Here is a 13,902-nt window from a genome sequence, read left to right as displayed (position 1 = left end):
AGGGTATGCAACCTTTGGGACTTCCTTCTATCTTGTTATATTCTCCCTTTATCCATGAATGCAACTCTGCCGTAACTATCATATGATTGCAACGTCTTTCTGGTGCAATCACGAGTGTTTGGTGCAATGGAGTCTGAAGCTTTGTTCTCCTGAAGGCCTTAAACCAAGGAACGGTTTATGCGTGCTTCCCTGAGGCCGGGGGTTTTTGATGGAGACTTTGATGCATGCTGTCGAAGAAATTATGAAAATTCTAAACTCTAGAATACGATAATTAAAAAATAAGTTTAATAAATTCTTGCAAACGACTTGGTGTTATTTATGCAAAACCCGCAAACTGGAGTATGTGAAGCACACGTCCAAGATCATTGTGGACGGCCAAGAGCAAGACGGGCAGGCATGTGGATGACCAGCAAAGAGCTTTACTTCCATAATAAAAGCACGAACTGGGATAGCAATTAAACAAGTGCCAGACCACAGTAAATAATTTTGAAATTAAACGAACACTCTATGAAGCAAAACGATGTATTCATATACCTTGTGAAAAATAAGAACATAACTTTAATGATATCATCGCAGATATCATAGGTGACTGAAATAATCGTCCAATGTTTTTACGCCCTCTTAAGATACATGCTGCTGATCAGCTTGAGGGAGCACAATAACTTTCAGAATCCAATGGTATTTTATGAATTTCGCAGCACTTGGTGTGTTATATTGATGCACATTTTCATATTCAAGTGAGTAGCACATGCTATTCGCACATCACTGGGGGCTCCTGTTTTTAGTCAGCAGCAGCTACAGATCCGCAATTCCATCTACACAGCAGAGAGAAGACAGTTCAAGGTTTGTTAATTAAAAAATTGTAGGTGGAAAATAGAACATAGAACAAAATAAAAATGACGATTTGAAGCTGAAATTATGCTGGACGGAGAAGGTCGAGGTCGCTTGCGGTTGGTGACCAACCGCAATAGCAGAGGAAACAATTTCTTGGACAGTAAAGACGAGGATGTTGAAACAATCGGGCATAACAGGCCAAAAATAAAAACAACAAAGGCAGGCGCTAGAATGTATTTTAAGCCTTCGTAATAAATAAGCAGATATTTCTTTCCCTTCCAAAAGGAGTGAGGGGAGAGAAGTGGAATTAGCAATCTCATTTTTAAGGGAAAAGACAGGAGGAAATTACCATAATAATGACCTTGGCACAGGGTGGAACCCTTGATGCTCAAAATCTTCCAGCTCCGGGTCACCGCCTCCACTGGCAGCAGCTGCCTTGTTTTCAGAGTCTGTAACGTCTTTGTTTGCATCACATTTGCAAGCATCAAGTTCTGTGCCTACGTCAGATGCGTTTGATACACAATATTTCTGCAGCCATCTATCTGTTTCCCAGAGAACATGCATGATGCTCTCGTACGCAGCGTACCCATGGCTCTCAAAAGGAAGAACAACCAGGCGACACAGTGCACCATGACCTTTCAGAGCATTAAAGAAACGATCCGACTGCATCAAATTGAATGCAAATAAGATGCAGGGGTGAACAAATTGACAAAGAAGACAAGACACTGATCAGCGACAAACAAACCCACGCTTGACCAGAACTTAGAGAACGTACTATTTAACATTAATTTGTGATAGTAAAATGAAACAATTAAGCTGCTTTTAAGGTAATTACAATGATGGGTCATTTTCAATGTAGGGTTGAAGTCAGAAGGTTGGAAAAATCAATAAATACAAAAAGAGGAAAGGGAAAATAAAAAAGCAAGAATATGCAGCACCTGCATGGTTAGAGTTCCGGGATTGTTATCTTCTTCTCCATGAATAAGTAATATGGGCTTTTTAATTTTGTTTGCTGACATGAAAGGGCTCATCTCCACATACGTACTCGTGGCCTCCCAGAGTGTTCTGTCCTCATTCTATGCCAATACAGTGAAAGAAGTCAATAACCAGCCAAAAGTAAAACACGAAATAAAGGGAGGAGAAATACAGTAAACATTGCCCAATTGCTGAAAATCATAAGAGATCCACCCATTTCAACTAGCAAAGCTACCTGAAAACCAAAAGGTGTAAGTGTTCTGTTGTAAGCCCCAGAGCGTGCAATTCCACAGCAGAAAATATGAGGGGCATGTGCCAAGAGGTTTGCAGTCATGAATGCACCATAGGAATGTCCTCCAACAGCAATTTTTCCAGGATGAGCAACCTTAAAGAGTGTGAATCAAAGATTCCATCACAACTTTATTCAGTATCATACTATTATGGTCATATAGAGAAGAATAAAGCAGCTTACTCCACGTTGGATAACTTCCTCAACTGCTGCCTCTGCGCTTGCAACCAGTTGCTCTACATACCTAACCAAGCATTCACTATACATTAAAATTCTTGGACTTGAGTAGGGTTCAGTTCAGTTTTTTTTAGTACTTAGCTGAAAAAGAAAACCAAAAGTATGGCCCACCACCGTACACTTGTGTTTGGACAACGTATACATAAATGATTTATAACATACATAACCATAAAAGAGTTTGGTTTCCACAAGTATTCGTGCAACTTGCAACAATCAGTGAACATATGGTTACAAGGTCCACATGAACTGGCTACAAACCAAATTCCACAACATTGTCATCAAGTTACCTGTCATTTGCCTCCTCATCACCCTCACCGATAATAGGAATCGTTGGGCCAGACAAAATGGCAAATCTACAAGATGTAAAACAAGTTAAAGTAAGTTGCAATCAGAAGAAGGTAATATTGTCAAAGATGTAAAACAAGTTAAGGCAAGGTGCAATAAGAAGAAGGCAATATTATCAAAGATGTAAAACAAGTTAAGGCAAGGTGCAATCAGAAGAAGGCAATACTGATATATGGACACACAAGGACATCAAAATATAGAGCATAAAAAAGGAGAGGGAGAGAGAGAAGAGAACAGGAATCTCATGCCTCCTAGCTAGCCAAAGAAGAGCTGATGTTGGGCCTATGCCTGCAAATTCATTAGGAGAACCACGAACTTGTCCCGCAGCATCTTTGCTTTTAAATTCTCCAGGGTAAGACCAGACAAGACATGGAAGAGGGCCATCTTTTGATGGATCATAGCCTGGTGGCAAGTATAAGGTTGCAGTAAGCTGAACTCCATCCTTCCGCTGGTACCTAATCATCTCTTTCTGCAATGATGCCAACTGCGGGTATGGATGAGGAAAATTTGTAATCGGGCATGCTTTCTTATCTGGCCAGCTCTGGATATAATACTGAGTATTTTCAGTTTTTGACTCCTTTGAAGTCAACAATTTCAACTGATCAAGGTATAGATCCCCTTCCTTGTGATCAGACATTAGAGCAACAACAGTCTCAAAGTATTTTTCTTTATCACTCTGCCAAATTCGTTCTTTGCTGCCTGTATTTCTGAAAGAATTTGGTTTAGAACATTGGCATCAACAGGGATTGGGGACCTGGTGAGGAACACATTACTGAAACGTGATTCTAGTACTCACATGTCAAACAGATCAAGGAAAGGGATGTTCCCTTCAGGGGTTGCACCAATTCCATTCAGTAAAACATAAGTGCCTTCATCATTTTCCTTCTTTATCTTTGCAATCACATAAGTTCCAGAAGGTGTTCTTCTCATCATTGGGGAGCCAGGATCAGAGTACGCATCTTCTGAAGACCTGTCAAATAGCACACGTGGACTTGCATCTTTAAAGCCAGGTGATATTACCCAGGTTCTTGTTCGCCTTGTCTTGTACCATGATTCATAAACTAGAGCTAGAGAATCATCAGACCAAGAGATTCCACTGTGAAGGTCAAAGAAAACACATATCAAGATAAGATTCTAGGCTAAAGTAAATCTTTTGAGCAGGTTTCAAAAACAGAGCTATAGCTGGCCATAAATCATGTACACAAGTACACATATAAAGTGTTACACCTGTGCCTTCAGTTAACCATTGCCAAAGTTTGATACTTATATTCCAGTGAAATGGTAAAGATCCAGATATTCAGGGATGAAATAATTGCCCAAGGCATGATAATTACATGTATACATGCATTTCCTGTATCTCACAGCATTATTCAATGATTCTTGGTAACTTAAAATCCACAGCCTTTAGCATGTCACAAGCAACATAGACAAGATTTGCAAAAGAAATTACTCCACATTAAGAAAGGAAAAGGCTAACCCTACTCAAACTAGGTTTTGGCCTATCTTTATGAGAACTAGGTTTTGCTATTAAATTTTTAAGGTTATCAAGAGCAATCTGTCTTTATTATAAAGTCAGGAACATAATGTTTGAAACAAGTGTGTATATGTGTGTATTAAAGAAGAAGAAGAAGAAAATCTAACAATTCCAATATTCTCCTAGCAACATTTAATTATCTATCTGAAGATAATTTTGCAGGGAAAAGACATCAAATATATAGCTATTAGTCATACCCATAGCGAAGATCGAGTTTGTGTAAGATTTCTGGCTGTTCACCTTCAAGTGGCTCAGCAGGCTGTGTATAAATTATATCTCGAGGAGAAACTTCTACTTTCGCATCACCCTCATCTTGTGTCTCCGCCCTAAAACCTCAAAGTGCCATACAAAGAATAAATGCAAGATACACAAAAAAAAGGTGGTTAGATTGATAACATCCCACAACAAGCTTGAGTTCACACCGATGAGGAGAGTTTAAAAAACATCACTTATATACCAGTAGAGCGTCGAAGGCTTGTCAGCTCTCCAATTGATTGATCGCATCCCTTTGCGCACGCTATTGAATGCTATAGGTATGTCCTCAGCAAGGGGCAAATCACAGAGCTCTCTCACAAACTTTCCATCAGTTGTCCATAGTTCTACTCTTTTGGGAAATCTACCACATGGCACAATAAAAGAGTACGGCCTGTGAATAGAACTAATTAAAAGATATTTCTGGTCCGGGGAAGGGTCCATTGAAGTATACACAGCTGGTGGGCCAATTTCCTTCACTGTACCATCCAAAGAAACCAACACAAGTTGTGAGGTGGCATAGTAGTCAAATAAATCTTCATCATACTCATCTTTCAGCAAATCCTGGAAGGTTCGAACTTGAACAACATTTTTTGTCTCATTAGATTGTATCTTTGGACCAGAGGGAACCAAAGGTTTCTTTGGTGGATCACCCCGAGATGATGGAATGGTGCAAACTAATAGAGAAGAGTTATCTACCCAAACAAAATTATCAAATACAGCATTTAGATAGACATCTTGGGACTGAAAGAGGGGCCTAGCTTTCCCTGTTTCCACATCAGCAACCCATACTCTAAGCATACTGCTACTGTTATCTTCTTCATCAACTCGGATGCTGAAGGCTAAATGCCTACCGTCAAGAGACCAGGTAACAAAATTGATCTTACCACCATCTGGAAAGCCATGTACCTCCTTCTCTGGCCCCAGACTACCATCAGGCAATAATTGATGGATACCAATACCAATGTAGAATGACATTCGGCTCCTGGTATTACATTTTCCATCAATTCGCATGCCAGCCAGCTTTTCCTCTGGTCTAGCTAGTTCTGCCAATGGAGGTAAAGATCTCCTCTTAAGGAATAGTATTTTGTCTCTTTGTGGTGAAAATGACAATGCAGGGAGAGGCGGTGCATCAACAATATCTTTAATCTCTGGTGGAGGAAGTTGATACTTACCTCCCAAAGCTTCTACGTATTACGAAATGAAAGAAATGTTGTCAATTACAAGCAACAATCAATGGGAAAAAAAACGGAAACACTATATGCACATGTGAATCGCATTGTCTTGGTAAAGAAAAAGGCAAAACAGAACCATCAGCATTAGAAGAAAGATGAGGGAGGGTACTTCTCAAATCCACTTATTATTAATCAATTAACGCAAAGAAAAGCAAAAATGCAGGAATTCTCACTCACAGAACATACGAAGAATTCAGCAAAATAGAGAAATAACAAACTTAGATACAATTCAACTTCCTCTAATGACTTCTCCTACTGCATTAAATAATCATAATAAAAATAATAATATGAAAGCAACAATGAACAAGCTTCAAGCAAGCTCAGTCAATTACAAAAGATGCAAAATCAATCATCTATCCAAAGGAGAAAAGAATCAAGCCGAAAGAAACATACAGGAAAATATCAGTGTAAACTAAAAGCAGAATAATAGAAAAGCAACAGAAGAGATAGAGTACCATCATCAAGAGTTGAGGTACCAGTTGAAGAATTAACGGAGACATTGGAGCCACCGCCACCATCTTCGGCTACAAAAGAGGTTGCAGAAACAAGATTGCCGAGCCTAGAAGTGGCAGCAGCCATGATTGACCTTAATCTGGCGGAGTTTGCAGAGTGATGAGTTCTCAGGTGGCCAAGGGTGAATCTGGAAAGTTTGAGAGAGGGGAAAAGAGGCGGAGGACAGAGAGGGAATAGGGAGAGGATAGTGAGGCGATGATAGACTTTGTGAAGGCCCATCATTTGATTCATTTGATCCTTTTCTAGTGGAGTTATGTTAAATTGTAATAGTGGTTGGTGAAACCGTGCATCCAATCAAAATTAAATGAAGTCAGCCGCAAACCAAATCCTTTTCCAATTATTATTTTATTTTATTTTATTTTATTTTATTTTTATAATAGTGAAATATATTTTTCTATACATCAAAATACATGTCCTCATTATTCCCTCGAGTCTGCCCATTCCAGCCATTCAAGTGGTGCCTAGTTTATTTTAGTGCGCCATGTCAACACCATGAGCTAACAAATTATTAAATTTTAAGTGCATTGCTTTTTTTTAAATATAAATATATAATTCACTTCTCATAATTTATAAATAAATAAATAAAATTAAAATTATATGCTCCCCCTTTACCCATAATGGATAGTAATCGGTGAAAATGGTTTCGGTCTTTATACCCTAGGTCCATAGATTTCAAGCAAGCAAATTCCACTATTTGTTCTGAACTCTTGGCCCATTTTATGGGTGAGGTAATCATTTAAGCCTCAAAAAAGAGCTAAAATATCTTGGATTTCAAATTTTATTGCTAAATTTCCTTAATGGATGCTGGTTGCAAAACACGACGCCTTCGTTGTCCTCATTGTCCTGATATTTCATCCTCCCATGCGTTTCATTTAAAATATCTGAACCTTATCCAACGTGGAAGAATGCAATTGGTTCTAAAATGATAAGAAATTTGTGTGCGTAAATCCTTGCAAACCCCAATAATATAGCTATACATTGTCACCTTCCATTACCCATTACTGGACCATATCATAGCAAATTAGAAACAACAATGGCAACTCTAGCTGGTCTTAACCTCTCAACTCCCAGAGTCTTAGCCAAGGCCACCGAGGCACCAAAGGCTCAACCCATCTTCAAGTTAAACAACCCATGGAAGAGGGCCTACCGATTGGGGTCTGGACGCATGCAAATGGGAGCAGTGAGAGCAGCCCCAGATAGCATATCAGAGAAGGTGGAAGAGAGCATCAAGAGCGCAGAAGAGGCCTGCGCAGGAGACCCAGCGAGCGGGGAATGCGTGGCGGCTTGGGATGAAGTGGAGGAACTGAGTGCAGCTGCTAGCCATGCGAGGGACAAGCAGAAGCAGTCTGACCCTTTGGAGAATTACTGCAAGGACAACCCGGAGACAGATGAGTGCCGCACTTATGACAACTGAAAAAAATGGCTTCTTTTATATATGTTTCTTCATGGTTTTAAGTAATCAAGATTTTAGATGTTGATATTAATCCTTTGATTATGTGAGGAAATTGAAGTTATTGTATGATGGATTCAGCATGGTGTTATCAGATACATATACCATACCATCTTAGAAGATAAATTGCTTATTTACTACTTATCTGTGTTTTTGTTAATTATTTTTTAAATTATTTATAGTCTAAATTCAGAAATTTAATTGCATAATTGATATATAAGTTTATAGTTACAATTAAGTTCAGCTCAATGTAATTAATCAACTATATCCTATTAATTATATAAGTCAGGGTGCATGACAGAAATATTAGTAAATAATTTTTATATATTTAAATTTAAATATGAAATTAAATCATAATTTTTATGAATAAAGGTGGATTAATCACTCATGCAGTAAAATAGAAAAAAAGTTACTTCTTCCGTTTTATTAAACATAATTTAATAATATAAGTGAAATGATATATTGATGAAAAAAATAAAAATATATATATATTATTTATGAATATTTATGAACAAGTAGGAGTATGCGTGTGAGGTATAGACGCCGGCAGATGAGGTTGCTGCGAAGGACGCTAGCTAGTCTGCACATATATTGTTATTATTTTTCTTTTTTTATCTATGTATGTATGTATGGAGAGAAGTCTACATACCCTTAACTATTTATTAAGAATTAAAATAAGTTTAATTTAAAGTTTTTTCCAAATAAACCTATAATTTTATAATAAAAGCTAAATAATTCCATGTTTTGAAAAAAAAAATATTCTAAATGTTTATTAATTTTATATTTTAAAATATTAAAACTCTTTATTCTCTCTCCCATAGGCCGTAACCTTAAAGTCTTTGATTTCTTTGTGAGTAAAAGAACTATTCCATACATTCAAGATGGAAGGAACTGATTTGACATGTTACCCCAAGGTATGTGGAGGCTGGAATTCTCTCAAAAATATTGTTTTTAGCAAATTTAATTATTTCCTTTTCATTGTTTGTCTAATTTCCAAATAAGAGAATATGTTTATATATTTATGTATAACAAAAAACTAAGAAACTAACAACTAAAAAATAAAATCTACTTTTCTCTAAACAAAATCTCCAAACAGCATTAATATATATATTTTTTCATTTATCATACGTGTGTACCTTTTAGGCAAATATCATTAATTTTTCCACTTTTTGGCAAAATATCATCAAATTTTCATTGAGAAACAAAAAAAAAAATCTCCAAAAGTTTGATAACTTACAGAAAGAGTAGTTTGGAATTTGATTTCTATAACAAGGCAGCAATTTGAAAAAATAATAATAGTAATAAAGAAGAAAGATTTAAGATAGAAAACGAGTAATAATACCTTTATGAGGTAGGATTGTTTGTTACACAATGAATATAGAAATTGGATTAAGGGCTTTATTGTTGTATTTGGAAGTACCTCAGTCCTCGGATCTGAACTTGGGGCTATCCATGAAGGCATTAAAGTGAATGTTATGATGCATATTGATCAACTAACCGTGGAAATACGCAGTTGAAATCATCAACAAAAGGAAAATTTGCCTGTCCAAATTCAAGGACATCGTGGCAACTATTCATAGCTTGATGAGACCAGATTGGGTAGTGGAGGTCAAGCATTTCTATTGAGAGAGCAATTTTAAAGTATAATAAGTTAATAAAAATTGATAAATACATATATATATTTTAAAAAATAGACGAGAGAATCTTTAAAATATAGTAATTGCCTTTTTTTTTTAAAAAAAATAACTATGTTTTACACATATTTTTATATTATTAATTTATTGTATCATGAAAATATTATATATGTTACAACCATTCTATAATTTTCTTTTTCTTCTGACAAAAAAAAAATCTATAATTTTCCCCATGGAGAGGCCAATTTTACATTAAAATAAACTAGCATAACAGGCCATTTTGAGTCCAGTCTGTATGGTGATGCTGGAAAACCTTTAAAGTCGGGGGTAGTGCATTTAGCTTGGTTTGTTGTGATTTGTGAATTACTTCATCTGGATTTGCTTACACCAAAAAATAATCTTTAGGGGCTTTTCATTTTTCACTTTTTTAAAGTTAATAATTATTATTTAATTTTTAAAAATATAAAATATTTTGATTTTACATTCAAAATGTGTTTTATATTTTTATTTAGTTTCACAAATGTGATTTTTTAAAAATAAAAAAAAAAAAGTTCAATTTCAACTAATTTAAACCCACACAGCTGTTATGCTCATTAAAAAAAAAAAAAAAAAACCACAGGTGGTATTTATATGTGATGGTAATTATCACAGATGCATTTAAATCACAGTTCTTCTTATCAATTTCAAACTATAAACGAGGTTTTTTAAGTTGAGAAGAGTAATGGAATCCTGGTAATTGTTTTCAAGCATATTTTACCATATATATATATATATATATATATATCTAACCGCAGTTGTTTAGTAGGCTGATTTGAACTTTCAGTTGTTATCATTTAAAAAATAAAAACCATCAAAGCTTACGTTCGCTGCTTGCAATTTTTACACGAGCGCTGATGGTAAGTACAACAGAATGGCAGGCTAGTTTCCAGATAAGTAGCCTAAACATTCTAGATGAAGATGAGCCACAGCAAGAATCACAGTTCACTACGCATTCTCTTCCTTATCACGGAGAAAATAAGTATAAAAGAAATTTGTTTTACTTTTGTTTTTCTCTTTTTTATATTTGGATAATTAAAAAATAAAACTATTTATAAAATAAAAGAAAATAATTCTACTTCCCTTTATTTAAAAAGAAAGATAAAAAAAGACGATAAATTACTATTTTAACCACACATTGTAATCATAATTTTTTCAACATAAATGATATGTACATAATTTTACATATTTGAATATATTATTGCGTCTAAAACGAAAATAAAAAATAAATTTTTTTACATATTTGAATATATTATCTTCTCCCACATCTTTTTCCAATTATTTCCGTTTCCTAAAACTTTTCCACATCGATATCCAAACCTCCTCCATCCCTGCTGCTAGTCAACAATCTTTACCATGACACAACATCGACTTGCTCAATTCAAAAGTTTGCCTCAGCATTTGTGTTTCAGACCCTATCCACAAATCAGCTTCCAGGAACCTTCAGTTTCCAAATCTCACATATTCTATGCACCACTAGTACCAAAATTACAGAAGATAGCAATTACCTGTTATAGGTAGGAAAGATAGGAAAACAGACACCATCCTCCCTCTCCTACCCACCGTGAAATATCTCTAGTCCAATAAGTACCAACATTCTAAGGAGTTGCACAGTTATCCAACCTGAAATAAACACTTTGAACCTATCCATTGTATTACTACGAATCATGTCTGGCGTTAACAAAATTCTTGTAACACCACCAACTAAATGGACTTGCAATTGCACCAAGCAAGGCAAATTTAACTATTTCCAGTTATGACTTATGAGCACAAATTACAATGTGTCACTGAATAACATAATTAAAAACTGAACACCATTTATTGTCACAAAAGCAACCAACATATAACTAGCAAAATTGATCATAAAATATGCTTCACCACTCCGCTCTCAACTCTCCACTGCTGTGGCAATCGAGTTTAATCTAACCATCAAACCCTCAAGAGAGTTTTTCTATCAATAAATATTATCTCCTTCCACGCAATTCATAAATTTTGCATACAACTACAAGAGATGACGAATAAAAATACACAATTCATCCATACCACATAATTAACATGAGAAATGAACTCATATCTACATCCAACACGATATTGAATTGCATAGAATCAAAATGACGAAATTCCCAGATATTGAAAACAACTAGTACATTGCAAACCACTATAAACATTGATAGAAATAGAAGTTGCCATGTGGCAAATCACATTACACTTCATGCCCAACAACAGTCCAATCAAAGACACAAAGCTACCAAGATTCGCCTAACACACCACTCACACCACACCAAACGAACCCATAACAAAAAGAACACCCCCCCCCCCCCCCAACAAGAGGAAATATATCCCAGCTTCCAGCAACTCGATAAACAGGTACAATATCAATACTGAAGTATATCAGCAGATGCCATGATGGGTTGCACTGGGCAAGGGAGTTGCCATGGTTTCAGAAGGGGATCGGGTATCTCAGGGATCTCCACAGCGAGGCCACTAACCTCCTCCACGATCTGGAGCACCGAGTTCATGGACCGAAGCCTCTCGGTCAATTCCATGGCCTGAGCCCTCAAAACATTGTTGGCGGATTCTATCTCCACATACCGTTGAGTGTTGTCGTTGATATTCTGCCTCAGTCGACTATTCTCATTCTGCAAAAGAGACGCTTCATTAACCAGATCCTCCAACATTTTTTGCTTCCTCATCCTGGAACGCCTGGCGGATTCCCGATTTGATATCATCCTCTTTCTTTTCCTTTCGTCGACATTGGCATAACGCGGATCAGAATCAGATCCATAGCTTGCTGCCTGCCTTTGCATTGCAGAACTTACTTTTTGCCCAAAATTTACTACAGAAAAAGATCTCAAAGAGCTAGCAAGAAGTCTCTGTTAAATCAACTAGAAGTTTGATATTACTAATTGAATTAGAATTAGGGCTCTACAATAGTTAGGAAAGAGAGAAAATAGGGATCAAAATTTACAAGAGACGTTCAACACCCAAGAAATTAACCAATGAAAACACGTAAAACCAATAGAGAAACACAACCGAGAAGGAGTGGAGAATTCGAACTCCACGCATGAGAATAGCGTAATTCATAGAAGATCCAAAATCATTGATACTTTGTTAACGAAACCCTAATCTCCTATCCCAAATCCAAGAGTACAGAAGCCAATTAAGATCTACGAAGTACGAAGAGAACTCGAACTAACGCAGAGTTCAGAAACCCTAGATCTGGATAACGACCAGCGATTGTTTCAATGAAACAAAAAATACGAGTGCCGGGAGGGGGTGGGGGCAATGGAGCACGAAAGGGGAAGGAAAATATCGGAGATATTAAGATAAAAGAGAAAGGAAAGGGAGACTTAGCTGACGGCGGAAGAAAGAAACGAAACGCAGTTATACAAATCGAAAGGCGAGCGGAAGAAGGGTTAAAGAAATGCGGAGTAGGAGTTTTATAGAGGGGATGGGGCGGGTTAGGTGGAATTATAAAATTGTGGGCTTACCAGTATTTGTTGGAAATTAGTGGCGTCGGTGCAATTGCTGGCGTGAGGAGTGACGCCAGTTGCTAGCTGTTTTTTAAGGCACCCCTGTGCGAGAGAATATACTGCTACGATTCTTTTACTCGGTCTAAATTCCTAACCAAACATATGAGAGAGATTTAAATAAATGAAACGGTGTAGTTTCGCTTGTCCTCGGTGTTGACTGCGTTTGGGTGGTTTGGACCTTGCGTAAAAAAGGAAAAAGTTTGGTGAATCGAATTTCATTAATAATTAAAAAATTAAATTAGCATCGTTAATTTCACGCTGATTTGAACGAAGATATTGGAGAGAGATGAGATTGCGGATTGAGATTCAGAGAGTGAGAACCTCATTCAAGTTGCCTATTAGAAGTTGATGATTAGTATTATTGGGGAATTCAACGAAAACAGAGAAAGGGAAAGAAAAAACGAACAGAAAGAAAATGGTAAAGGAGAAGCAGAACAGTCGAGGATTTCAGTCTTTTTTATTGTGGCGGTTTTGCTTAGATCTGCTTCAATTTGGGTTTAATCAGTATTCGAATGGCGATTCTATGCGTGAATTGATGCAGCAGTGGCGTGGCAGTGCTAGTGCATGTGAACTAGTGCGGTTGGATTGATTTTGTTGGAAATAAAACTGAAATATGATGAAACTTATAAGAGAATTTGATTTATGAGAAAATTAATGGATTTGATTGGTTGATTGAGAAATAGATAGAAGAATGGACTGATTTTACTGTTTTAAGGACATTGAGAGTTCTTGGAGCCATTTTTTAGCTTTTAGGATTTGATTTTTTTTTTTTTTTAAATATTTCTCTATATATAATCAGTTCAGAGGTGTTAATATTTTGATCGTTCTTATGCGTTTTGACAGATCGTCCTATCTGATGAGATGATTGAGTGTTGTGAGAGAAGTGTCATGTGGTTCATTTATGGTGGGCAGTCGGCTAATAAATATTGAGCTGCTTCTGTCATGCCTGTTTTATCACTCACATCTTGTCTGTCAATCCTACTTACATGCACAATGATAACCCCGTTGGGGATCTTCACGCTTTAATGAGATCGG

General features: G+C 36.5%; 3 protein-coding genes across 5 annotated transcripts; 1 reads left to right on the top strand and 2 right to left on the bottom strand.

Annotated features, from left to right (window-relative positions):
* Nucleotides 1–508: 508 nt before the first annotated feature.
* LOC110614338 (probable glutamyl endopeptidase, chloroplastic) lies at nt 509–6,460 on the bottom strand. Of its 3 annotated transcripts, XM_021755853.2 has the most exons (11): nt 6,157–6,460; nt 4,672–5,653; nt 4,412–4,540; nt 3,477–3,776; nt 2,929–3,387; nt 2,623–2,688; nt 2,282–2,342; nt 2,045–2,194; nt 1,773–1,910; nt 1,184–1,497; nt 509–815 (listed from the first exon to the last, which is right to left on the bottom strand). In XM_021755853.2, coding segments are annotated over exons 1-11 (2,889 nt in total). In that variant the 5' UTR covers nt 6,446–6,460; the 3' UTR covers nt 509–814. The 3 variants fall into 3 exon arrangements, with proteins under 3 accessions (XP_021611545.1, XP_021611544.1, XP_021611546.1); XM_021755852.1 differs by lacking the exon at nt 509–815 and having other exon boundaries at nt 1,180–1,497; XM_021755854.1 differs by lacking the exon at nt 509–815 and having other exon boundaries at nt 1,180–1,497; nt 4,672–5,650.
* Nucleotides 6,461–7,198: 738 nt separating this feature from the next.
* On the top strand, nt 7,199–7,804 carry LOC110614555 (calvin cycle protein CP12-2, chloroplastic). Its single transcript, XM_021756114.2, has one exon. It carries the CDS (start codon nt 7,248–7,250, stop codon nt 7,626–7,628), a length of 381 nt encoding a protein of 126 aa, XP_021611806.1. The 5' UTR covers nt 7,199–7,247; the 3' UTR covers nt 7,629–7,804.
* Nucleotides 7,805–11,409: 3,605 nt separating this feature from the next.
* Nucleotides 11,410–12,799, bottom strand: LOC110616281 (bZIP transcription factor 53). Its single transcript, XM_021758657.2, has one exon. It carries the CDS (start codon nt 12,139–12,141, stop codon nt 11,710–11,712), a length of 432 nt encoding a protein of 143 aa, XP_021614349.1. The 5' UTR covers nt 12,142–12,799; the 3' UTR covers nt 11,410–11,709.
* Nucleotides 12,800–13,902: the final 1,103 nt, after the last annotated feature.

This window comes from Manihot esculenta, chromosome 5, assembly GCF_001659605.2.
Source record: "Manihot esculenta cultivar AM560-2 chromosome 5, M.esculenta_v8, whole genome shotgun sequence".
NCBI lineage: Eukaryota > Viridiplantae > Streptophyta > Magnoliopsida > Malpighiales > Euphorbiaceae > Manihot > Manihot esculenta.
The sequence above is the reverse complement of the archived record's forward strand: the minus strand, read 5'-3'. Positions and strand labels throughout refer to the sequence as shown.

Bases quoted from the DNA above. Each gene is read 5' to 3' on its own strand.
- LOC110614555 (XM_021756114.2), top strand. From the start codon at position 7,248: ATGGCAACTCTAGCTGGTCTTAACCTCTCAACTCCCAGAGTCTTAGCC.
- LOC110614338 (XM_021755852.1), bottom strand. From the start codon at position 6,445: ATGAATCAAATGATGGGCCTTCACAAAGTCTATCATCGCCTCACTATC. The intron at 5,654-6,156 runs GTACTCTATCTC...CGTAATACGTAG, and splicing joins TACCTCAACTCTTGATGATG to AAGCTTTGGGAGGTAAGTAT. The intron at 2,343-2,622 runs GTAACTTGATGA...ATGCTTGGTTAG, and splicing joins GATGAGGAGGCAAATGACAG to GTATGTAGAGCAACTGGTTG.
- LOC110616281 (XM_021758657.2), bottom strand. From the start codon at position 12,141: ATGCAAAGGCAGGCAGCAAGCTATGGATCTGATTCTGATCCGCGTTAT.